This window comes from Rhea americana, unplaced genomic scaffold, assembly GCF_003343005.1.
Source record: "Rhea americana isolate MKP2758 unplaced genomic scaffold, rheAme1 scaffold_231, whole genome shotgun sequence".
In the NCBI taxonomy this organism is placed as follows: domain Eukaryota; kingdom Metazoa; phylum Chordata; class Aves; order Rheiformes; family Rheidae; genus Rhea; species Rhea americana.
In genome coordinates this window covers 360188-387921 of record NW_028186348.1, presented here as the reverse complement: position 1 = coordinate 387921, position 27734 = coordinate 360188, and the positions used below count along the sequence as shown (strand labels likewise).

At 42.0% G+C, this 27734-nt stretch overlaps 1 protein-coding gene across 1 annotated transcript in view; it reads right to left on the bottom strand.

Annotated features, from left to right (window-relative positions):
- LOC146595241 (glypican-5-like) overlaps positions 1-27734 on the bottom strand; it is a 366200-nt gene that overhangs the window by 262896 nt on the left and 75570 nt on the right. The window contains exon 4 of the mRNA XM_085306113.1: positions 21873-22567. Coding sequence (XP_085162239.1) covers positions 21873-22567 — 695 coding nt within the window. The remainder of the gene's footprint in view (positions 1-21872; positions 22568-27734) is intronic.

Below are 27734 nucleotides of genomic sequence, written 5' to 3'. Positions count from 1 at the left end.
AAAAAAAAAAAAAAAAAAAGGCAAAATAAAAGTTTTTTAGGCTAGTTGGCTGGTTTTGTTACTTTGCGCATAATATTTGATTATGCCTTCACAGGCATCTCCTGGGAGGAGTGATGGGGATCTTAAAGGATTTTGATGCCAATATCCTCTCATGTCTCAACTAGACATTTATCCTCTGAAGACCATCTTTCTATACAATTCTGTATTAGCTGTCTGTCACTGAAGATGTTTGGAAACAAAGACAGAACCCACAGTTGCACGAATTCTGTATTCACAGTCTATTATGGGGACAGAAAAGACAAGCTTCTGTTACACTGAAACAAAGTATGCTAGTAAAGGTCCTAGAAATTCCAAGTGGCAGCTTTCAGCTATAAAGATGAATTTTCCTGCCACCTGAATTAGAACAGAAGAAATAACTTGTCACCCTGAAGTCAGTGCTACTGTGGCTACTGCTTGAATCTTACAGCACTGTAGGTAGACATTTACTGATAACATGTTTTTAAAGATGATGGCCTGGTATCAGCATTCTCAAAGCACTTATAGACATATTGAATATGATCAACAGAGTATGTGTACCTTGCTTCACTTCTGAGTAAGTGTCCAGGAAAACAGTGAGCTGCAAGCAGAAGTATCAAAATTATTACATCAGTTCACCAAGATGAGTATAGCTCAGCTCAGTCTTCCTTAGTTCCAGTAAAGTATTCACTCAGGAGTTCAGTAAGAAAAGTTATCTGGGAGACACTGATTCTATCCCACATTTGCTATTGGCTCCTGCTTGTACTTATGATGCTATCAAAGAGAGATGAAGCAAGAGCTTTCCCTCCTCTTTTACAGCATAGACATAAAGGGAAAGTAGAAGCTATTTACTACAAAAATGCACAGTGTTTTCTTTTTCTGTGCTTATTAGTTGAGCTTTCAATATACTAAATAGTAAAAAAGAGTAACTGACATCAGCATAACTGATAGCACTTCTTATGAGCGATACAATGAAATATTTATAAAATGTACTCCTTGGCTTCTGTTTTTTTGGTTTTGCCTAGATCTTACATACCAAATTTTCCATATTGGTTTACTTGCAGACACTTTCAGGGACTGCTCTGTTTGGGAGAAAGATAAAGAGAAAAAAGCCCAAGCCTACCTGAAGCCTATGGAAAATGTTCAAGCAGTGAACTACACCTCACACACTAATCCAGATGTGTTCTGATACATTCCATGCTGGGGAACCAAAACCGTCCCAACATCTACTGCAACTATAATAATGCCACACAAAGCCTGAGTACTACTGGAATTGATAGAAAGGAAAAATCTGTCTACTGTGTACTGGGAGGGAAAAGCATGACTGTCGGTAACCTTGGGCTCCTTCTAAAGCAGAACGGTGGAATTACTGATCTTGTAAGGGACTGTTATGGCTCTTTGAAAAGTTCTTCTGTAGCAAGGGAAACGCAAGTAGAGGACTTCTACCACTTGGCAAGATGGCAAGGCTTTTACTCGGACTGCTAATACATCCCAGCAGTGCTTTCTCCTAACATGTGACTGAAGGAGGGACGGTCCAGAATGGTAACACTGCAGTTAATGAATTCAAAGAGATCGTAATCTCCAAACCTTGAAACTGTCAGGTGAGCTCCCCTATCAAATGTAAAGGAAGAAAGTTTTCATCTAGACATAATTTTACATACAATACTGATTAAAACTTTATTCATCTTATTTCAGCAACTGCTGCCACCAAAAAAAACATACAAAAGCAACAAAAAATTTTAAGTGATTCAGGAATGCTACTGTTTCACACTAAGAACTGTAAATGGCCCTGCAGAGGCATGCAGCAAATGAATCCTTTTCAGAAACACCATTTTTCTGTGGTCTCACAAGCCTGGAGGAGCTTTTGTTTAAAACTTAGGTATGTCTGTATAACACCAAGACTGCAATGCAACCTGCAGATAAATCAAGAAAAAAAAATCAATAATCATTCTACTTGAATAATTTGCAATTTAAAGTTGTTTATGGTAAAATGAGAAAATCAACTCTCATTATTTCTCTCATAAAATTACTACAGGAAAAATTAGGGAGAGAGTCAGGGTGGATCTAGCCAATTTTTGATGTCTTAATTTCTGACATATCAAAGTAACATGTAGTATTTCACAACTATGCAACTTCAGAGCAGGATATACTAGCACCTATTTATGATTAATACATTGCTTTTTAGAATGAACTTTATTATAGTTTTATGACAAGCATTTGTAATAGCTGTTAAAAAGTAGAAAATAGTTTTAGTGGAAAAAAACACACAACTCCTTCCCAGTAAGGACATGATTTCTCTTTCTTCTCCTGTATTTTCCAGGGTTACATTCCAGTTCTTCAACAGAAGAACATACAGGCTGATCTCTTTCACTGCCGCCCTACTGTGCCTCAGACCACTCTTAGCTGTTCTGTTACTGTAGTTTCACAGACCTATGGTTGTCTCAGTCTCTCACTAGTCTCTCTCAGACTTCAGCAATACAAAAGTGTTTTTATCTTTCACTTATCTATTTTTAAGACTGAATTCTTCACTTTTCTCAGAAAAGCAAAAAATTGATAGAAACGGATCCTCACTCTTCCATTCTTTCTCAGCTCACCACTTTTCTTCAGTCCTCTTGACTCCTACTTTGCTTCTACATCTTCAGAGTTAAGCCTGTTCTGGATTACAGTTGCATTGTAGTATTAAGCAGCTAATATATCATGCAGTTTCCCAAAATCCAGAGCAGTATTACAGAAGTTAATAAGCTACTTCTAAGAACAAAAAGTATTATAAAGAGATGAAACCAACCACCAGACTAGAAGCGTCAAAGGGAAGGATTGTACGTATGTGCAAACTGTTTATATAAAGTGAAAAACAATTTAAGTGATGTTATCAGCTCTGTCATTTATTTTAAGTCAGATTGCCAAAATTACATATATGTACCGGAAGAGAAGGATGCAATAAGCACAGGCAGAAATACAAGAGGAATTAACTTTTTCCTGGTTATTTGTCAACAGTTCTCCAGTAGAGTACTACAGTAGTCTATTAGGTATCAACAACAAAACAGTAGATCCTGCCTTAGAGCAGGAGGAGCTAGACTAGATGGTCTCTTGGGATCTATTCCAGCTCTAACACTGTGTGATTCCACACAGTAGGTTCTGTACTAGCTGTGAAAAACATCCAGCTTTCAACCCCATGAACTGAACCCCGTGGCAAACCATCTGAGAACTAGAAAAGGAAAACAAAACATCTGTTATGGTTTTTTTTTGTACTGAAAATAGGTCTGCCATTCTCAGTCCGGCTGGTCTATCACCGATTCCACTGAAGACAATGAAATGGGGCATATTTTACATACACGACAAATATTGACTTAAAAGTCTGAGTCTGACAACTTCTCCTAAAGTCTATTCATCTTTTTTCCATGCATTTAGACCCTTGAAAATATAAACCTACTGAGACAGAACAGAAGGCAGCTTGCTTCCATTTCTGCAAAAAGCTGCGAAGGACAAAATTCAGTTCAGGGCACATATCTATTTCTGAACATCCATCAATTAGGTTTGGCATATATATCAAAATATTCCATCAGCACTAGCACTGTGATTTGAATGTGACACAGAGGAATCATTTCTACAGTAAGTAGGGCTGGGAATTCAGCAGATTTTTTCCCAGGCCTGCCTCACAGTGCCAAAGCTCACTCTGCATATTTCTTCATGCTTAACCCAGGCACTTGTAATTTGGTAATAAAAGTTAGAAGGGTTAAACGTACATAAAGATGAGCAAGTGAACTACATGGACTAAACCCTCAAACAGCATAAAAAGGCTTTACTCTGCTTAAATTTAGAAGACTTTCACTAGCTGGAACCTGGCCCCTCAGCAGTTTCACATTCTTTGACCGCTTTACAGTACTGCCATGAATTTCCATACTAAAAGATTCAAGTTTCAGTTATGAACATAAAATGACTTATGCTTAACCAGCTCTGAAAAAACTGCTGACTTCACTGTTTTTAATACAACTGCTTGGGAGTCTACGGGTTAAGAGAAAAAAAGCATAGTTACGCTGTATAGCCACAATGAAAAATATCCATGGGTTCATATGCACTGAGGAAGAAGATAAGACAATGACTTCAAAAAGCATTTTAGATTTCTTATGAGAAGAAAATCATAGGTCACCAAATATGCTCTCAAAATGGAATTGTGGATTGATTATGTGTTTTCATATTTAACTCAGATGAACAAACCATTCTCTTTTACATTCAAACCAAACAGAAATGTTAGTTCAAATAACGATCATGAAAATCATTGAAATTCAAAGTGTATCAGTGGAGCAGCTTCCCGCCTGAGCCTGCAGTGGAACATGTTCTCAGTTCCATTACAGATGAAGTCTCAGAAATGAGGGAATATTTTGGACTAGCTTAGTCAACAGAAGTAGTACAGATTATATGTACTTAATGACAAGAGGTCGTAACAGTAATGCATTGCATGCCTTGCAAAAAGCACTTTTGTAAAACACTTTGAACTGATTAAAGGAAGAACAGGCAGGGCAAAGGCAAGCAGGGAAAAAAAAAAGGCTCTAAAGATCATGACTGGTTACTGCTGCTGCCATGAGTGTGGAAGAACAGGAGTAGCACGCGCTGCCATCCACACACACTGGCCATTCCTTAACTATTAGCAATAGACAACTACGCACCTAAAGAGTTTAGGCTAACTTTCAGGACAAACCCACAGCTAGATTAGTCAATCCAAGTCTCCTTTAGCATAGGCAAAATAGACCTAGACTACCTTGAAATAGCAGAATCAAAGCAAGAAAGTTGGCAGGGAGGATGGAGCTGGGGAAACTGAAAGGCCACTGAAGCTACGAGGGGATGGTGGGGAATAGGGAGATGAGAAGCAAGAATACAATCCCTGAAAGATAATCTCAGAGGAGGCTGTCCATCCTGGCAGTTAGCTGATGCAACACCATCTCCCGCAAGGAGTACTGAAGACCCAAACAGAATGTCTTTAGCCTGACCAGAAAACCATAATGCTACAGCCCCACAGCACTAAGGGAAACTACCAAAGTGCAACCACGGCAAAAGAAAAAAGGGGGTATAACTCTGCCTTGGGAAACTCAGACAGCCAACTACAGCACCATGCAGACTTAAAAGCTTTCATCCAGATCCAGCTGTGTTTATGTGACACAACTCAAATTGCTAAGCCTGGTTGAGAAGACCTATAAACATGCCCATACTACTTCTGGGCCCCACTCATGATACTCATGTTGCACCAGATCTGCATTTTCTAAGCCCTAGGAAGTCAGCCTGTATTGCTTAGTGCCTTGTAAGGCCAGCCAGTCCTGTGCCAAAAGTTGATACTTGCCATACAGTCTATTTCTGTTCCTTCTGTCTTAAAGCATGTTCTCATTCTTTGATTCTTCAGGTAAGTTTCTTTTCCTATAATTGTTTTTCTAGCTCTTTTACACGTCTTTTGCCTCAATTTCTTACGTATCTTCTTTGTTATCTTGTCTTCCTCCCGCTTCACGTTCTTTTGAAGTCATCTTGCTATTTGTTTAGCTTTTTTCTGTCTTTCTTTGCAAAATTAGTTCTCCCCAAACCACCACTTACCTCATCTTAACTGTGATATGTTTGTGGGTTTTTTTTTTTTTTTTTAAACACAGTAAGATCCATGTACTATTTCCCCCCCTACAATCAGTCCTTTCATCTTATATTTTTTGAGTATTTCTTTTCAGTTGTTGCTTCATTTGGAATATTGCAGTATTTCCTCTACTCCTTCTAATCACTATGTCAGTCCTTTGGAATCTTTTCCCTCTTCTTCCATCACTGCCCATCAGAATTCAGAAACATAAGTGATGAATTCCTATAGGAAATCACAGCTTTGTTCAGATGATCTGTTTTTCTCAAAGTCTACCTTAATTGTTTACTTCAATCTTCCATTCCCTAGAAAAGCTGGCCCTGTAGTCTAAGCTATTTCTTCCGCTCTCCTCTCATCCTTTGAATTGCTTCACTGTCACTCCTTTGTGATCTTCCGCTCCCGTGTTTGCCATAGGCAACATGAGTTCCAACTTGCAGGACCCTAGGTAAAAATTCATTTAGCCAGGCTCTTTGGATTCCTGGTCTGGCATTTTATAAAGAACAATCAGAAAAGTGTCATAGCAGGTAGAAAAAGCTACAGAAGTATAAGAAGATTACCTCCATCTGCTTCAACAGAAGGAAGCAATGTTACATTTGCTTATTTAAAAGAAAAAACAAAGGATTTACAATGATTTATCAAGTATATTTAGAATAAAATTAGACCAAACAGTAAACTCCATATATTGAAGTAACAATAGTGATTCAAAACAAACTATCATAGAATCACAGTATCAGTAAGGTTGGAAGGGACCTCTGGAGATCATCTAGTCCAACCTCCCTGCTCAGCAGGGTCACCTAAAGCATGTTAGACAGGGATATCCTACCAAATGAAGCTCTTCACAAAAATGTATTTATTAAATCATAAAGAAAACCAAAGACTGAAAGCATAACAAGTCCTTCTGAAAAGGACCAAAGGATTCTCTAAATACAGGCACTTCTTTGAACACATCTGCTTAGGCACCATGTGAGCAAACTGAAGTATCCTTCTGTAAGCACACACATGATAGATGAAAACACTCATCTTCCTTCTTCACTACCTAAACAAGCTTCTGCTCTTTAAATCCACTTCCTGTACATAATAATTTCCAATTGTTTCTGCTAGACAGGGCTGCCATATTTCTCAGTCAATTGCTCAGTATCTAGAGCCATTAAAGGTCATACACTCATCTTCCAAGTTGTAATCCTAACACTGCTTTCCACAGGTCTCTGCGGACTTCTCAGTATTTGCCAGGAAGTCTACAAAGAACCACAGGGCATATCCTTAACGTGATCTGCCTCCAGAAGGTATGCCACCACACCATACAGTACTACTACTAAAACAACAAAAACCCAACACCACACTTGTGGCATTAAACACTACACAAAGATTACTAAACATCCTATTTTTGAACACATACAACTTCAGTTGACTTCTAGATTCTGATATATCATGATAGTTGTCTAACAAGGCACACACTTATTTTCATACTTCACACTATCTGCCAAAAGCTTTAAAAAAGCTTACACATCTATGTAGTTTTATACACTGCTTAATGTTACACAGAAGAAAGTAGAGACTAGAACATATTTGCATGATATTTTAAGTATCATCTATCTTTCCTTCTCTTTCCACTATCATCCCTCCACATTAACTTTTCCACTAATAAATACCCTCTGGGGAATGCAGTGGCTGCTAGGTTCATGTCTGGGAAATGAAGGATTCACATGTTGTTGCAACTCACCAGCTTATGTGTTTTAAGTCTGTAATGTGACAGCAAGATGAAATTTGCTTAGAAAGTATCTAAACTACCTGGTTGCCCAGAAAAAGACTACAGGGGATGGGGTAATTCAGAACAGAACAGGTTTGTAAAGAAACAGAATTTGGAGTCACTTTTACCAGAGTTAAAGAGAATACCATTTTGAAGTTCTTGCCATTTTAAAAGACAAGCTTTTGAAATGTTTCTAGTGACTGTGAGTAGCTCAGACAAAACATAGCACTATCATAAAATACTCAGGCCCTCTCCTGACTTGAAAATCAGGTCATTTAAAGTATCTCCAGAAAGTCACATAGATACACCAATACTTGAGTTGGATAACCTATCCCTTGAAGACTTTTCACAGGAAGATGTGAATCTCCTCTGAGCAGAGTCCCTTTACAAGAAAGGGATTACTTAAGAGAAAAGATGCTTGCTCTGCGCACTTCTGTGGCTGCAGGGAACATTTGGCTACTGCATGTGAGGGGTACAGTCTTGGAAAGTCCTTGCCTTTCTCCCTCAAACTGGAGCATCTGAATGAAAAGTCAGGTCTCCTCTAGATGCAGGTGCAAGCAGCTCAATAACCAAAACATATCATTACTCCTCTCCTCATACACATCATTTCAGCTTTCCTTCTTTGTTTCTCATAGCACAAAGGAGAAGTAGAGAACAATTCTATGAGGTAAATAATTCCTGCAGAGAGACTAGAAAAATAAAATTTACTTTAAAACAAGTAAAACAAGCTCTGCAGAGAAGGGCCTGGGAGTCCTAGCAGACAAGTTGACCATGAGTCAGCAAAATGCACTTGCAGCCAAGAAGGCTGATCTTATCCTGGGGTGCATTAGCAAGAGTGTTACCAGCAGGTCGAGGGAGGTGATCCTGCCCCTCTACTCAGCCCTGCCAAGGCTGCACCTGGAGTACTGTGCCAGTTCTGGGCTCCCCAGTGCAAGAGAGGTACAGCACTACTGGAGGGAGTCTGGCAAAGGGCTACTAAGATGATGAAGGGACTGGAGCATCTCCCCTATAAGGAAAGGCTGCGGAAGCAGGGCCTGTTCAGCCTGGGGAAGACGACTGATGGGGGAAATCTTATCAGTGAGTGTGTAAGTACCTTAAGGGAGGGGGTCAGGAGGATGGGGCCAGACTCTTTTCAGTGGTGTCCAGCAACAGGACAAGAGGCAGTGGGCACACAGAAGACAGCAGGTACAAGCTGAAACACAAACATCAGGAGTTCCATCTAAATATGAGGAAAGACTTCTTTACTGTGAGGGTGACAGAGCACTGGAACAGGTTGTCCAGAGAGGTTGTGTAGTTTCCTTCCTTGGAGGCATTCAAAAGCCATCTGAACAGGGGTCTGGGCAATGTGCTGTAGATGACCCTGCTTGAGCAGGGGGATTGAACTACATAATCTCCAGAGGTCCCTTCCAAACTCAACCATTCTGTGATTCTCCGTGAGTCTGAGACAGACAAGAACACTTGTACATTCCTTTCAAACACTGGATCCACAGTGTAAGCTATTCAAGAGCTAAACTGACTCAGGTAAGGAAAGGCAGAGGAATCAATGCATATCCCTAGTCAGAAATCCAAGAAGAAAAGATGAGAACAAGCTGCTTGTATTTCAACAGCTAAAAGATGAGCAGAAACAAGAAGCTGGATACCTGTTAGAGTAGACTAGCACTCAGATGACTTCCTGATATACATAAGACTAAAAGTTATTTGTTGAAATATCACTTTTTAAACTCCAGTGCTCTAAGTGTCATTATATTTCATCTTTTCTATTCAAACACAGTACTGTTAAACTATATACTTTGTTTTTTTTTTTTTTTTCAAAATCTAAACTACATTAAATGTGAAATTAGTTGAAAGTCTACATCCTTAATCTTAAAACATGAAATCAATTTGGGAACATTTACTGTTTAAACAGGCAAATCCTCCTCCAGCAACCAAACAGTTAAGAAAAAGAAAAAGAAAAGGAAAGAAGAAAGAAAGAAAAAAAGCCTGAAAAGACTCAAGAGAATTAGCTGTTGCTAAAACAATTTTATGGTCCTTTCCACTTCACTGGAGGTAGTTTGTATGGCTGACTGGAATCTATTCAATGCTGTCAAACATCTAACACTCCCATAGCTAGACGCCTTACAATGAATAACAAGCAGTCTAGCTGCCAATACGCTAGAGCTGCATTTTTTTTTTTTTTTTTTAACCAGGGACTGGACCCCAACCCAGCAACACTCCAACTTCATTGTCTGATGCCTTGTTAATTTATAAGACCAACAATTAACCACAACAAACAGAAGTGCCAAAATTCCAAAGGACTGCAGCTACAGAAATCCATTATATTTAATAAACTGCAGCACAGAGAGGTCCATAAAAACCCTGCATATCTAATTTTTTTTTAGTTTAAATTGATTTTGCAAAAGAAAACAACACTCAATTTCAGTAGATGACTTGCAAAACGTGGAAGCTTACAGTAGGTACACAGAATAGAATAAAAAGAGCTAAATGGAAAGAATGAATAAAGCGTACGCAACTGTTTTTGAAACACTGGACACATCATTTGTCATCTCCGGTATCATCATTTCCATAAATATTATCCCAAGCATTGACTGTCTTGCTCAGTGCTGTGCTTCAAGCAAAATCCTGGACTCTTACCATATTTATGTCCTTCAACTTTTAATTGTAGTAATAGTGAAGTGTTGACACCAGAAGCACGTTCCAAGAAAGACACAGAGCACTCACTGACAACACTAGCTCTGGGAAATTATTAGCGTGCTACCCTGGCAGGCTTTTACGCTTGTGATTTTGGTAGCACTTCGTTCTGTAGCTCATACCCTGCAGTCGGATACACACGGGCCCACTCTCCTCCTCACACAGCAGCAAGGCAAAACCAGAACAGACACGGGCACTGTGACTTAGGGTACACCTTTCAGCGCTTGTAACTTCAGCGGAGGGAAGAGTCAGTCCAACCACATATTTTACACTAGTTAGGCCTCTGGGTTTTGCTTTTCACAGATATTATGCTTGATTTTGTAGTTCCTAGGAACTAATTCTCTAGGAACTGAAAGGGGCTGAAAAATTTGGGAGCCTCACTTTGGCAAACAAAACGTAACAAAGCAGCTGTCTAGAAAAATTTGGTTATATCATACAAATACATAGCCCTCAGAGCGGAAAACTAAAGTCAAAGCAATTATGGAACTGGTAAGTTCATTCTTATCAAAGAATAAAAAGGCAACCTGAAAGAGCCTTTTAGAGCTGAGTTGACAGTCAACCTACAAAAAACAGCTTCATTTGTTTGAAGGAGTGAAGAACAGCATGCATGCATATGTGCAAGTGAGCACATATGCTTGTGCACACCTTTGTTAGTGTTTTGCCCTCAGAAAGGGGGCAGGATTAATGCTCCTTCAGTGACCAAGGACACTTGTTTTATCAATTGTGCAGTTTTTAAAGACATATTTAGAGTTAAGGTAAAATGGCATATCATCGTTTTTGTTAAATGTATTTAAAAGAAAGTAACAAAGAAACTAATAAAAGGTACCTTTCAAAAATCTATCACACCTTTTTAAAAATGGTACATCTCCTGAACTAAGATGGTAAGCATAAGACAGAGTGAATAACAAATAATAAATTTTTTACCACATCATTTAGTTTTCTTGCTCTGAAAATAGATGACTGTTTCTCAGCTCTCAATGAACCTATCATTTCTGTCTGCATTTGGATGGCTTAGCAGCAGTACACTGTCCATTAGAAGATATGCCTGTGCTACTTAGCTTTAACATCAGAATCATACAGAATTGCATCTGCACTGAACTAACAAGCATGCAAAATCTGCTGAAAACACTCAACTACATACTAGCATAACAGCATTGCCAGGGATTTTCCCACACACCTCTGACATGTTTTCCACAAAAACTTACTCAATAGAAGTAGGTCAAACAAGTATTTCTAACTGTAAATGAAAGAAAGGGTAGTGTCTGGATCTCTCTGAAAGACCTTAAATCTCCGCCAGAAATCAGGAATCCCAAACCACTGTCATTCCCAAAATGCTCAATCACAGTCAGAGCTGCTCTCAAATCAAAAGCTGGTAAGAAGTCACATTCATCAATCCCATTATTTAATTATTTAACATACAATTTTCAGGTTACACGTTCAGACGAATTATAGAATTTAGGGAATGGAAAATACAGCTTGAACATTGCTCTGCCAGGCAGAAAAGAGCTTTTTACCTCAATACAGATTAACAACTTGTAAACAGTTTAGTTATGCACTACCAGCAAGTCAGCAGCCAGCTGGGAGGTAAGGTACCACCTTCAGTGGAAGGCTGTGCTGCATTCAGGTATAAGAGCAACATGCATATCCACATGAATCCATTTTGCAAAAGCAAGCTTAAGGCTATACAGTTTATGTAAAACCAAACTCTTGGCTGCGCTTTTAGTCGAAAACAACAACAGCTGGATAATTCCCAGTGACTGTATCTCTTAGAATCAGTTCGACTATAACTATATGATGATTTTTACTCCTGCACAAATTTGTAATAATTTAGACACTGGAAATACGTATTTCATTTTAACCGAGTTTGTAGTGACAGTGATTCCTGGGTAAATATCAATTATCAAGCAGTTCCATCACTACAGATGAGATGATCCTTAACACCAGGAAACCAGACTGCTCCTCGTTATCCAAACATCTGCCTGAAGAGACCTCTTATTAACCACTGCTGGCCAGAAAGTTCCCTGCAGCTCCTTAAAAGACTGTTCAAGGCTACGCAAACTTTAATTCTCCAGAGGACTTTTGTAACAGATGGGAACGAGGCAAATGCATTAATCAGTTTAGATAATTATTTCCAGAAATACCTCTATAGTACTCAAGTGTCAAAATGCTTCTAAATCAAGCATATAGCACATAGCAAGATTTATAAAGCTGCCTGCAAGAATTAGATGCTCATACTCAATGAAATTCAGTGAATTATAAGCACATAGTTGCACAGCACATTTTTGAGAAAGTCATTCCTGACTGACCACACGAACAGACCAATACTTTAACAAGAATATAGCCAAAGAGCAATAAACAAAATTTTAATGCCAACATATACAAATATCTTTCTCCACTGTGAAGATCATTCTTCTACCTTTTGTACCAAAATAGACTTTGCATTACACTGCAACGAGGAACTGCCTAAAGGCAGTTCACCAGGGAGTTTCTAAAAGGGCTTCTCCTGTCCGGACTCCCAAATGATTCAGATCTGGTGAACATTCACATAACTTTAGTTCATTAGAACAAAACGTAGGAGGTCACTCTTTCAACATTAATTATTCTATGTCATTCAGAATCATGCCTGCAAGACACACTAGTAAAACGCAGAGCTTCAATAGGTGACAATTCTGGCTCCTTCAGGACCATCTACAAACACCTCATCATAGTCATGCATTTCCTCCATTTTCTGGTTTTAAAGGAGGTTTCCTGGTAACACATACTTTGAAAAAGCAAAATCACATTTTAAGCAACTCCTCTACAGCAAATATTGCTCAAACATAGCTTTGCTTGTGTTTTTTACAGTTGTTTCCAGCAATTTAACCACAAGGAATAAAATTCAGGGCTTCAACCTCTGCTAAGTAGAGTTCGCACACTCATTGACAGCTGGCGTTGATCATTTGAACTGGAAAACTTGCAGGAAGGAAGGAAGCACCTGAGTTCAGCTCCAAGCGTTCTCCAAAGTCTCCAGGAGTGTTTTATGATACTGCTCGATCTCTTTAATCAAGTAGTTCATTACTGGCTGGCAGCAACTCTTTGTTGCTGTGAGCTCACTCAGCACAGTTACTTTGCTCATAGTATGGCCATTTCCTTTTCAAATTTGCAAGGTTACCGGGCTTCAGTCTCTTGCTGCTGTAAGCCTGGCAGTCTTTCCCCTGACTAAGCTTTTAGTTTCTTGAAGTTGACCATTTTAACAACACTGCTTATTTTTCAGGATTGTTTTCTCTTTTCCATTCCTCATAATTTCAGAAAGCTGAAATTATTTTCCCTGATTCTTCCATTAATCGCTGAATTCCTACCAGGATTTTCTGGGCAATAGTTTCATTTTCTTTCCATTTTTTTTCCCCTCCCTCTGGAAGTTCTGGCCCAAGCTCAGAGCAGGAATGTGGGCATTTCAGGAAACACCAGTATGTTCTTTCACAGGCAGGTGCCCCTCTCTACCCTTAGAGTGAACCCAGCAAGCAGCTCCATAGCTTGTTTTTTTAGTGCCAAAGGTACTATATCCCACTTCCTAGCAGGCACTATTTGTTTCAGCTAAATGGCAATTAAACAAAGCTTTGCAACTTCTAATCGGTTACGGACATGCACAAAGCTGGGTCATACGTGTCTATAAAGGATATTAGAAGTCTATCTGCAGATCTTTCTAAAAATTAGATGTCACTGGAGTGCAGTATGAGTTACGAAAAAATCTTGATTTCTAGTTGTCTCTTTTTTCGATATATCACTGAACAAAATCCCTGAGCTCCCTGAATTGGTTTTTCCACAATAACACACCAGCATACAGCTATTTCATGAGAATATTGTGAGAGTCAATTACTAGCCACTTTCAGTGCTTGTAGAGTTTGCAGATTGGACGTTGCCTCCCAACTTTCTCCAAGCCCACAAACATCCACAGACATATCCACCTACAGGCTAAATATCTCAAATTCTAGGCCAGGCTCGCCCTCGCTGAATTAATCTGCAAAGCAACTACTTTCTCCAAGCTAAAACTCTTAAATACTGCTTTTGTCATATTACTAGCAGTCAATCTCAATGACCCACGAGAAGGTCTTCCTTCTTCTTCCCCTTTCCTGACCTCAGAGTGAATTTGCTCGTGCTGCAGCACAGACATCCCTTGAGGGCTGCAAAGTGCCTGACCGCTGGCAGCATCGCTGTGACAGAGTGTCCTGGCGTTGCCGTGAGCGCTCTGAAAATGCAGAGCTGGGCCAAAGGCCACCCTGCAGCCAAACCGCCTAGCAGCGGCTCCGAAGGCATGGGTTACGTTTGCCGCTGAGCCACTAATTCCCTAGAGCTCCGAAGCCATTTCATCTTCTTATGCCTCAATCTCTGCTCCCCCTCCAACACACACACCTTTCTTCCACACTGCCCGCGCTGCATACCCAGACTGAAGAAAGTTCACAGCAGAGGCTGGCTCCCACCACGGCCCTCTGCAGCACTTTGCAGTGCAAGGCCCTGATCTCAGCTGAACACCAAGGATCCCCTGGACCAGCACCGAGGGCCGCAGAAGCGCAGAGCGCTGCCGAGCTGAAGACGGGCCGCTGCAAGCAGGAAGGAGACTTTGCAGGACTCAACTCTGAGCTAGCAGCGAGGCAAGGCCAGCTGCTTTCCCTCTACATCTCTTCAAATTACAAAATAGCTGTGTCAGGTCTCTACACACCCTCTCATTTTCCTACATTAATAACGCGCACTGCATATAACAGACTAATTCGTGGGACGGGAATTCACTCCGCGTAGCCGGATGAACTTTTCATGTAGTTCTGGGTTTGGTGAAGTTGCAACGAGGAGTGGTTGCAGAGAGAAGCAGTCTGCATCTAAGAAATGCCCAAAGTAAGCTTGCTTGAATAATCTCAGTTTGGCCACTGCTAATGTGCACTTTATGGTGAAACCTGTACTGATGTGCCCATACACCAACAGTTCTGCAAGCCATTTGCTCACGCTGCGCACAAAATGCACCAGGCCGAGCAGCTATTCAGCTTTATTTAGGCTGCAGCCCTCACATCATCCCAGACTGTGAGTAACACGCGGAAGCGCTACGACGACAGTGCAACTCTGATTTCCCTTGTGAAATGCGTTCCCCTGCGCATTGTTGCCCGCTCAGAGCAGGCAGTACCCATGCGATACGCCCGGCGCCTCGGGAGCGGAGCGGAGCGGAGCAGAGCAGAGGGGCCCGCTCCGCAGAGCGGGCTCCGCAGCAGCCGTAGCCCTGCTGAAGCCAACACGCGCAAAGGGAAGCGCTGGAGAGTTTAAAGGGTCATGGAGTTTGGGCCTGTCAGCAACACAGATAAGTCTGACTACTTATTTAGCTTAATACTAAGCCATATTTTAAAAGCAATTGAAAACAAGGTAAACAATCACTTGAGGTCTCTGACCCAATTAGGTCAATCAGAAAAAAAAAATATGGTTAAGAAGAAATGGTGGGGAAAAAAATCTCCCAGAATTTTCATTTGAGTGAGTGAAAGAGAATAACTCCATTCAGAACAGCAATATTTTCCAAATATAAATCTGCTTAAGCAATATTTAAGCACAGTTACCTCCTTAGAAGCATTAGCATGATTAGAATGCCTGTGCAAATCAAACAGATTTTTCTAAGAACAGTTTGCCAACAGCAAAAGTAATAACAATGTTTGGCAAAACCAGTGCAAGTTTTCCCTCTAAGTACACAAATCTGAATACAGTATCTCAGTGAGGAAAGGATAAAAAGACAGTCTCTTTTGTTTGAATTCAATTTTCCACAGCAAAGCCAACAGCACTACTCAAGGAAGAAAACAAACTATTCAGAGGATACGACTCTTCACACAGCCACCATCACAATCCCCAGCACGTGTGGGGCCCCAGTTTCTCAGCTTGCTTCATGAGCTGCAAAGTCAAGCCCAAGAACAGGGAAGTACTGAAACATCCCAGTAAACTTCCGTGTGTGTTTTAGAACATTTAATCTACTCTTGTAGCGCACACCCAAGCTGCAAAGTTTATTAAAGTTTGAGTCCAGTATAATTTTACATTAAAGTCTGGCAAATTGTAGATTTTGGACTATAAATTCAGTTTGCATATATCCATATATTTTAATCACTCTTTTTAGTTATTTCCAGATTCGTGACAGATCCTTCTGCCCCTACGCCCTTAAACATTCAGAGAATTCATCTAAATTTATAATGCCCCATTCCCTCATAATATTTCTATCTAGCTTCTATTCTGACATAATCAAGCTCATTTTTGCCCTCAGAAAATATAACTCAGCTTTTGAGCTGTGAATGTGCAGCAGAAAGCAAAGATTTTATTTTTGTTATCTTTGATATCAGCCTCCACACCTCATTAGCCTTCCACAGTTGTCCATTATGGGTCTCATCGAATTTGTGCCAAGGCATTTCTGCTTCCTAAGTGTTGTAAGCTTGGCATTCTTTCGTGTTACTACTGTACTGTGACCACCAGGAGCAATTTCAAAATAAAAACATTAATGAGGATGTAATAAAACAATGAGAGATTTTTTTAAATATATTTTGGTTATTTTTTCTATATTGCTTTCACCTAATTAGCATGCTCATTTCCAAGCAGATAATTGGGTAAGGCACAGATCTTTCTGCTTTCTCCTAACACCTGATCTCTGATCACACCTACATATTACAATCCCCCCTCTATCAAGCCTTTTATTAGCTTTTGCTTTCACTAATATCCAAAACTGAAAAAAAACCCAAACAAAACATACCAAACCTTTGTCTTCCGTAAACAGTCAGCCATTCCGAAAACATTAGATCTGTCGCTGTTTACATTCTCTTCACACAATATGTTTTAAGCAGATTCACGCAGCAGAAGGAACAAGTCTCAGGAATATATGCCTTCCCACATCCCAAATACTCCTGCTAACACACACCACATTGCATTTTCTTTCCACCACACAGGGAGGCTCCACAAGGAGCCACAGGCACAGCAGAAGACATAGCTGGTGCAACATCTGGGAAGTGTGCTGAAAAGAACACAAGGTAATTATGTGCCTATCGCACTCAAGTGGGAACTCAGACTACAAAATGTTTGTTCTTTGAAAATCTTGCCTCCTCCTTGCTCTTAATAAGCAGAGCATTGACATGCAGCAATATTAGCAGGACAGAAATTTTGTGTTTTAAGAAAGTATTTTCATGTGGCCTCATTGCTCTTTAAGTTAAGGCACAGAGAAGAAAAGCACCAAACACCAGGCTTGGCAACCTCAGATAGCTCAGCAACTGGAACTGATACACGAAGGCCTTGCCAGCCTCCCAGACTACCATGTGCACCTCTGGGGAACAAGCAACCAATGACCACTTTCGGAAGCCCAACCAAGAGGACTGCACTGCCCCCATCTAATCCTTACCTGCACTCAACAGACCTCCAGAGATCATCTTGCACAAGGACCTCAGCACAGAGCCCTACAACATATTTGTGTGTCAAAAGGCTGCACAAACTTTTTATCTGTGCAAACTGAGTTCCTGAATATTCATTAGGGAACACACTTCATAAAGCTAAAACACACAGTAAACAAGAGACAATCCATCATTTCCTACAGGGCATAAACAAATGAGTTGGAAAGAAATAGCAGAAAGCTCACACTCCCACCCAACCCGCCGTACACGGGCGCACCAGGGCCCATCACACTGCAACTGTGCAATTGATGCTGGCCACCGGAGTTGGCAAATTCTTTCTCAGGAAGTAAATGAAGGGATCTAGAGACATACCTAGTTTTGCTGGTGATGTACAAACTTTGTTAACTAGAAAGACAAAAATAGCAGAAATAAAACAAAGCCTCTCTAGTCAAACCTCCTGCCACTCTGTTTATACCCACCCTGTTTATCCTAATCCCACAGCAAGCAATGAACAAGTGCTTTGCCATACTGTGGTTCTGCAAAGCTCCTGGGTGGGCGATCAGCAGACATAATTGGCAGCTCCATCCTAATCTTCTTCCCCATCAGCTGCACAGAAGGGTCTGGGGATGACAGAGCTCACCAATTTGGGCAAAAGCATCTCTCTGACACATAAGGTAATCTAGTAAATGAAAGAATCACTGCTTTGCTATTGATCCTCAAAACACTCCCCCAGTGCAGAAGAGCAATATATTCCTTTCCGCAGACGTCAGAACAAAAACGCTGTGGCAGGCAGCCAGGGACTGCCAACGTCAACTGGAAACCTGCATCCGAGTCTCCAAACCTCCTGCCTCTCCAGCCAACAGCCCACCCCACAGACCACCTTTCCTTTCAGATCTGGCTCCCACATGAGGAAAAAGCAGGCTACTCTGGAAGCAAGGCGACCAAGCTCCAGGGAAGCCCATGGCCATTGCACTGGGATACATTCAGGATCCTTGAGTGCACACTTCTTGCAACGCCAGCTGACAGTACACTTTCCAACACTGTTTTTCCACCTCCCCACATTTTAGTTGGAAGTATTTTACTTCCACCTTGCAATAAACTAAAAACCACAGGAACAATGCGTAAATACAGAGGCTGAAATATGGCAACATGGTAGACTGAAAAAATCAAAAAGCGAGACCAGCTTTAAAATGCAAAAGAACGAACAGAAACCCAAAACCAACAGGAAGGGTGAACAAACTCGGTGTGCGTCCCTGGCACCTAGCAGCAGCCGGGGCTCCTACCAACCTGAAAGCCAAGTCGGTTCCAGCAGACAAACCAGCAAGCAACGAGGGTGGCTGCTGATGCTGCAGGCCGCGGCTGGCCCCCCTAGTATAAGCAAGCTGGATGCAAGCCCGTGTCCCTGAGCAAACGGTGCTGCACGTGCTGGAGGACTCCTAGGAGAGATTACTAACATCTTAAAGGTGACCTCTCACACACGCTGTCCTGCCAAATCAGACAGTTCTCTTGGCTGTAATGGAAGAGATCGCCAGAGGCCAGTCTCGAAGTTATGCATTCTTCACACAACTAGTGCTTTTTTTTTTTTTTTTTTTTTTTAAGCTTTATAATGATTGAACACACTTCAGTTGAGCAAAGCACACGAAGCAGGTTATTGGTTTACTTCACCTCTTCCCATTTTAAAGAAAACAATGCAACTTTCCATAATTCCTTATCATCCAGGCAGGCAAGCAAGCTAAAAAAGAACTCTTATTTTTAGCCATATTGCTTATTAAAAATATCAAGTATTTCCTAAGAGGGCAGGTGCATTAAGGCTGCCTCAGGATAAATGAAAATTACTAGGAGCACTCTGCTTTCCTGAATGAGTTTTCTATGGATTATTTATAATTGAATGAAAGCAATTACAGCATTTGTAACAGAAACTGTACATAAATTAAAAATTTCTATTTTTCTAGAAGTCAAAGAAAATACTGCATGAACAGAGAGGAGTCTCTGCATTTTTGTAGGAAGGGAAAAGGAAGTTATATCCTCTTTTTCTGAAAAAAAGTTTCAGATAAGTAAAATGAACAATGAATATATTGGGTATAAATCTTGTTAGAGCAGTGCAAAGGGCTGCTCATGTAATTGAGAATCAGGCTGCCGGACTCCAAAAAGCCATCTCACACCCGGAAATCCTGAAGCTGTAGATTGAACTTTTTTCTGCTTCTCCAGAGAAGGAAATGCAGCTTCATTAGGCTCAATTTTCTAAAGAAAAACTGTAACTAATCAGTAAAATTTAAATCAGTATCGGACTAAATGCTTGCTCAAATAGTGGAACGTGTTCGATCTTCAAAATATAACCTTACCCTGCAGAAATCTGAAGAAGTTGGAAGACCAAGGGTAACAAACTGCCATATAGTTTCCATTTTCAAACAGAAAATATCCTTTGCTTCCTATAGAGCAGTCTCTAGAATAACACAATCTTTGTGCATGGAGATTTCATTAACGAAAGAAAACAAAAAGTTTGGGGGGGGCGGGGAAGGGAAATAATTAATGTAGTTTCAAATGCAGCAGTTCTTGTTGAATTAATTCTGAATAGGAGAAGGAAAGTGTTTAAACTTAATACAAGGGAAGCAGAAGAGACCCAAGTAAGCCTGTTTAAATAACAGTTAAAGAACACTCTCTGCCTGAAAGATATTTCAGAGGCCATTCTGCTTCCAAATCAGTTAAAAGCAAAATACTCACCAATTTAGCTGTAATTATCTGATTCTTTATCATACATAAAGAAGCTAAGTAAGCACATACTAATTATGAGGCTGGCCAATGTTACAAAATGCTAAAGCCTTATTGTGCTTACATGTTGTATATAGTGCAGGAAATATCTTGTTAGATTATTTTTGCTACTAATAGTCAGGGAGCTCATTTTTACCCTAAATACTTTTGTGTAAACAGTGCCAGGGCACTATGATGATTTTTGAGAAATATTTATTGTCAGTCCTTGCTACCATAGAAAACTCATATGTTACAAGACAGAATATATTTTCTTTTCCCTTCTAGAGTCTTGCAAAAAATAGTATCATAGGGTAGTAAGTAGAACAGATGTAAGAATATTTGTTCATCATGTGCTCTGTGCAAGAGTGCTTTACAGCCCACATTAGTCTACAATGCCACCAAGGAGACATCTGTACAATACTGTACAATACCCCTCCAAAATCACAAGCACGCTCTCCAAAAATCAGACCAATATTTTCCTAATATTTCGTGTTTATCCTTGGATGTCCACTAAACTAGCGGATTCAAGCGTCATTGATAAAAAGGAATAGAGTACCTGAGGCAACATGAACTCAGATGCTAACTGCAAATACCCTGGGAAAACTCTTTCCATCAGATTACTAAACATGTTTTTTTCCATCTCCGCACTGCTGACTGTCAGCCCCCAGCTCTCTCAGCTCTTACAAACCGGAGAGTTGTGATGTTAGGCATCTTGGAAGGCTACACACAGGCGTTTTCTTCTGACAAAATACTTCCTAGTTTAGAACGCCTTTGATTACACCTCCTCCTTCTAGAATCTTTCCAGTACTTTTTTCTTTACATAATATGGTGATCAGAGTCCCAGGAATTAACCTAATTCCTTCTTGTTTCCTTCTCATTTACTCCCTGCATGAATTCCTTCACTTCCTGGGCAGCCAGAACAATCAGATTAGCCTCAACCCTGCTTGGGGCCAAACTGCTGCATTTTTTTTTCCATTAACAATCCTGTGGAATTTCACATGGATGTAGCCAACTCAATTATTAGTCATTTCAACAATTTCTGGTCTCATTTTCAACACCTTGAGAGAACCTGTCAGTTATGAGTTGCCATTATTTATTCCACCACTGTAGTTCTGTCCTCCAGACCCTGCCACAGACAAAAGATGGGACCAGTCGTAGTATATGTTTAACATTTGTTTATGTAAGCCCTGAAAATTAAGATTTTTCATGTTTTTCTCCACTTTCTTACTGCTTTTGTAGCACCACTGTACTTACTGTAGTCCTGTATTCCCTTTGAAGTATCTCAATGGTCAGCACAAAAACAAAGGGTCTCTAAAATTATGAAAAAATAAATTGCTTGCCTCCCCCTCGTGGGATGCCCTCTCACGTTCTAGTGCAAGCACTCCCAGACTGCTACACGCATAAGTTTTAGAGTATAAAAATACATTGTTGGTATCAAGGATATTATATGCCGAATGGTTTTGTTTAGAAAACCCTACAAACAAGCCAGAGCTGTTCAGGGCTCTACAAGATTGCTCCTCAGGTAACCATTTCCTCTTTCGTTTCAAAGCAGATTCTGCTGAACCCTATCATAATTACCCGTAATACCCTCACGGACTACTGACAAAGACCTAGTTGAAGGCCAACAAGCGACGCCAGCAGCCCACCGCATCGTTCAGACGTTCACTCATCAAACGAAAGCCCGCGGCGGGCGAGCGCTCACCGTGGCAGAGAGCTGCGGCCCGTTCAGCTGCGCGTGCAGGATGGCTTCGTTGACCGAGCTCCGGACTCCCGTCAGCGCCGTTTCCAGGTCATGCGACGCGGCCATTTCGTTAGTCAGATATTCCAGCGTGGAGATGTACTCCCTCCACTGCGCGTCCAGCTCCGACACGCTGGCCAAGCAGCCCCTCATCACGTTCAGGCAGTACCCCGCGCAGGGTCTGATGAGCGTCAGGCCCTGGCAGTGCGGGCAGTACTGCATCCTCACCAGCGCCCTGCTGCACTCCTTCGTAAGAGCCACGTGTTCAGTAGTATTTATCACTTCGATGCCCATGCTGAGGGCCTGGCTTAGCATCCTGCTGGCCCAAAGAGATTTTGACAGCTCCGTAACCATACTCTTAGAATAGCGTCCAAAAGGATTTACGTCTTGCCTCGTAAGCCGTAGACACTCTGTATACTCCTCTGATAAATCTGTAATTCCTGGGTTTATCAGCCGACTGTACACCAGAGGAAAGAGGCTGTCGAAGAACCGTAACACTGCACTTTCCACAGTAGTGTCTGCGCCCAGGATGTAGAGGGAGAGGTCTGTGAACAGTTCTTTAACTGGCTCTGCTGCTTCTTTTGCCATAGGTCTGTAAGCTGTCTCAAACAGGGAACTTGTGCGATTCTCAGCAAAGCGAAGCAAAAACTCAAAGGCCTCTGAAGAAAGGGGAGAGAAAGACATCAGAAGTTAATAATAAGCAGCTGGCATCTTATTAATGAACAGGGACACCAACAAGTTATGCGAAATCTGTAATCTGAATATGCCGATAGATAATCCAGCTTTTGTCAGTAGCAGGAGTGAAAAATGGAGCTAAATATTACACAAGTGTTATGAAGGCAACACATAATATACAAGCATTTCCTTAAACGAGATTACAGATGCTAGCTAGCTCAGCCCTGACCCAAGCTCCGAAGTCCTGGGAAAGCCTCCCCGAGGCCCCAAGAAGCACACGCAGGGCATTTCTAGCCTTTTGTAACCCACACTGCTTATGGGCACTTCAGCTAGGCACATTCCCAAAACATCCTGTCCCATCAGTAAAGGATGCCCCTTCGCAGCAGGCAGGCAGGCAGCATTTTCAGCATCTTGTGTGAGCACCTATAGCCATCTCACAGAAGAGGCAAAATTCTGCATGCAACACGTCCTGAACTGCAAGGCAACACGGGGAGTAACTGGTTATAACAGGAGTCACTGCAGATCCTCTAAGATACCAATCACATCACCAGTGTTGTACAGGTCTGTAAAAATAATGTTCTAATATCTACATATAGTAAGAGGGTGCAAGCTCTTATTTGGTTCCCTTCTAAAAATGTCTGTAATATTAGCCACCAAGACGCACTGAAGTCCTAAAAGCTCAGAGTACATCTTACCTCAGCACATACATCTTGCCAGCTCACAGCAATGCCAATCTTAATTCAGCAGCTGTACATCTCCACTATCACTGTGGGATGATTTAATGAATGATTTAATAATTTAATAGTTTATGAAAGCTATACCTCAACAACATAATCACAGCTTAACATTCTATTTACTTTCCATCCCAAATGATCTACTGCTATGAAATCTTGCTTGAAAAAGATAAGGCATTCCCGTCCTTCTACAGTCTATTTGAATATATAAAACATACTTGTATGGATTCGGACAGCTGATGTGCAGAGAGAATATATGCTAGAACGAAGGATGAAGCAAAACTGATTAACAAAAAGCAACTTCAGATAAGCCTGGACAGCAGCTCAGTGAAAGCTTGAGAGATAACTGAACACAAAATAAAGCTGAAGCTTTCACATCACAGTGTGCTGAGTGGACGGCTGAGATGCACTTCTTGCAAAGTTCACCTCAGAACGAGTAACGATACTGCATGGATAAACTCTCAAGCCCTCTGTGAAACAAAACTAAAATGTAACTCTAAATTCAGGAAAAACTGTCTTGCATTTACCTATGCCATTTTCAAGTAGCCTAGAAGAAATTTGAGAAGCCTCATGGTTAAGGCATTTCAGATCACACAGGGTAAGTACTATATGCCCAAAGCACTGGGGCATTAGAATTTGTGGACAGGGACAAGGAAGGAAGCAGTCGCCAGAATTACTTTCTGTGTCAGTGAAGACACAGGAACACACACCATTCCCACTGCTTTCCTTGGAAGCTCTACGCTAAACGCCTCCAGGAGAAACCATTCTCGCGCTCCCCAGGATGGGGAGCACCAAGGCAGGAGACCCATCAACTCCCACCTCCTGAGTCCTGGCCAGATCGCAGGTTTGCCGGTCTAATCCCGCTCTGCATTCATCCCCACATCCCCACGAGATTCAGCGCGAGGCAGCACACAATCAGCTCTCACAGACCAGCTCGGCCAAGGAGCAGCCACAATACCGTAAGCCAGGATCCGCAAACCCTGCAGAGCTTTGCAGAAAAGCCTGCTCCGGGCCTGCCTGCATTTTGTCTCCCTGGGCAGCTAACTTGCTTGTTTTCCTCGAGCTTTACAATCTCTTCACCACAAAGGACGATTTAACTAGACAGATAATACAAGATATCTCATTGTATACTAAATCATCAGTATTTTACACACACACCAGCACCCCAAGCTGTTTCCTTTCACCCGAGAAGCCCCTGAGCATTCTTAATGGCATTACAGCAACTAGTACTCTGCAAAGGCTTACAAAATCCTCAAACTTAAAGAATTCAGATACACTTCAGTTTAAAAAGAAACAAGTTCATTCCCTGGCAGAACTTGCCAAGTTTCAGTCTGAGACAGATTTTTACAGCTACATTAAAAATCCTGAAAAAAAGGATTTATAATGGAAATACTAACACAACTTTTACAGTAGTACAGTTAGCTCTGTGGTACTGCGCTATTAAAAAAAAAAGTTTTATGCTCACCAAATGACCTCTATGTTTATATTTAGCTCTAGGGGAAATCTAAACATGTTTGCTATTTACTGGACTCAAAAGCAGTCTGCTTGCCCTTCCTTGGGGCACCGCTGGCCTTTCTAACAGATTTCAACAGCTTCTTCAGGTATTAGGCTGTAGATCAGCAACCATCGAGCTTTTTATTTTCAAAGCTCTTTTAACTGAAAATTCTAGATTTGATTAAGCTTAATTCTGGATTATTCTGCATAATTCAAAATTAAGAAAGTAAAGGGTTTTAAACAATGTTACTATCTTTTCATTAAGAGAAATGCAGTCACGGTATGCCTCTTCACTGGCCCTGCAAAAAGAAGCAGGACATCAAACCCGTAGCAGAGAAATTATTGCTGTTAATTGTAGATAACGCTGTAAAGACTCGTCATTTGCCTCCGCTCACCCGAGAGACAAACACATACCCGTGCTTGGCGGCACCCTATCAGCGATGTTAAAGAGGGGAAGGTGCAGATCTGGCTCTGCTGTTCGCATCTGAGCTGGTTTCAGACCACCAAACCACCGGATCAGCTGAACCTCCTTACGCCTCTCATCAGAAATAACGAGGCTTCTCCGGCCGAACAGACACAGTGACACAGGACCGTTCGCACTCGGGGTGCGCAGGGGAGGCAGCCTTCGCCTCTGGTTTTAGAAGTGCCTAATTACACGTGTCTAACACGCCTCGTACCCCGCTTCGCACGCGGTCGCTACACCCCCACGAAGGCTTGCCACTCTCCGAAACGGAGGGCGCTCGTTCGCGCGGTCAGACAGGGCAAGCTTCAGAGACGCTTACAAACGTGCCAAGAGCTTAGGCTTAAGCCTGACCCAAAGCACACTTTCGAGACAGAAATATTCACTGTTGCTTCAAGCCTCCATCAGCAGCAACATGACACAGTTTGCAAATTTAATACTGACTCTGAGCAGAACAGAAATAACCATAACCAAAGTCCTCTAGAACTTCATTAGAGCCACAGAACGGTAAGGCTGGAAGGGACCTCTGGAGATCATCTAGCCCAACCCCGTACGGGGACCGAACCCGCGAGCTCGGCACGAGCAGCACCACGCTCTAACCAGCTGAGCTAAACCTGCCCCAAACTGGGCATTTGTTGCCTTCCTTTAGGATTACAGGAAATAGGGAGGGGGAGGAGAGGCTTTGCTTCACATTCAAAAGCACCTTTTCGATTTAAGCCTGCAGGGAAATTGAAGCAATGGCCAACTTCGGGAAATTTTTGGTTTGCTTTACCTCACCCTGGCACCCACGCGCTGGCAGTCGGGGGGCATCGCCTTCCGCGGCGGGAGCTTTGCCGGCAGCGCTCCTCGCGCGCTCGGGGACGCCCGGCTCCGCAGCCGCTGCTCACGGCGCCAGGCAAACACGGCCCGCGGGCGCGGGGAGCGTCCTACCTCTCTCACAGCAGCCCCCCGCCCACGGGGCTGAGGCACTGAGACTCGCGAGCGAGGCCCGACTCGTCTCGGGGCAGCGCCACCGAGTTGAGCGACGCAGCCCCCCGCCGCGCGCGCCACAGGAGCCTGCAGAGCTCGGGCGCTGCCGAGGCCCGCTGGCGCGCAGGAGGGGCGAGACACGGGCTCGGGAGCACCGCCCGCCCGGCGAACGGCTTCGGACTCGGGCCCGCGAGCAAGCGCCGCGCGCTCCCCCGGTGCGGAGGGGCAGCCCAGGGCCGCTGGCGTGCAGGGCGCGTCCCCAAAACAGAGGCACCGCGCGCGCCGGGCGCCTCCGTGCGCAGAGGGCCGCCGCTGCCGCCGCGCGGGGACGGCCCGGGCAGCGAGCGACTCCACTGCCTTCAGTGAACCAGCAGCGGAGGCAAACGCCGAAGCCATCCACACAGAAGAAACATCTGTGCGACACATTGAAGTAGCTCCATCCCTTGTTTGGTCTCTTAGGACCACACTAATACTTGGCTCCCTTCCCTTCGGCATCTTGCATTTATTATAAAGTTACAAGATGACAGAAAGCTACAGTTTGTTGAACAATAGCTTCCTTTTAATGATTTCAAGTCCTTTAGACCTTCTCCATTTTTATGGTTTGCTAAAATACTGTGCAACATGCTAATATTTTGCAGCAGTAGGACTTAACTACATATTAATTGCAATTTAATTGCACAAAGAACAATGTACAGAGCAGAAATTCACTCATGTACACATCTACACAACATAGAAACAGTAAAAACCTTAGAATCCTAGGGGGTTTTTTTTGGATATACCATAAACTCTACAAACATTTACAAAAATAAGAACAAAGAGTGCTCAAGAAGTAAACAACATGAGCAAGTCTTTTTTCCCAGATCTTTTTAAGATTACTTTGAAAACCAATATAAGTGTAAAACAAATTATGTTAGGTTTGCAAAGATGAAATCTCAAGTTAACTGATGCATTAAGTTATTTTTGAAAATATGTTCTTACAATTCCCAGCTTCACTTCTGTTCTGTGGCATTTTCTATCAGCACAGAATGTTGACCAACGGAGGTTTCCTTCGGATCCCTCCTGAACCCTTACGCTGAACGAAGGGTCAAAGCTCTGCTAATGCTCCGCTTTGCATGTGTGTTTTTATTTTTAGAATAGCAGGCTTACTACATATAAATACAGCTGCTCTTTGTGAAACTGATGAGAACTAATTAAGATTGTAGTAACATAATTATATCAGCAGTCTCATGGAAATAAGATGTCCATCACACAGGAAACTGCAATCCCTAACTTGCTGCTAAACATTTTGGCCAGAGAAAAACATGAGGGCACCTAGTCCCCGGTCCACCTCTTGCTTTCTGCTCCCTTCCTGTAGCTGGTTTAAATTTGCTAAGAGCTCGCCTTGACAGCCAGGGAAGTACAAGCTGCCTTTGGACAGATTTTCAGATCTATCATTAATAGGTGCTACCCTGCTGAAACCAACGGCAGCCTGCTGATCCAGGCAAAAGCAGCATT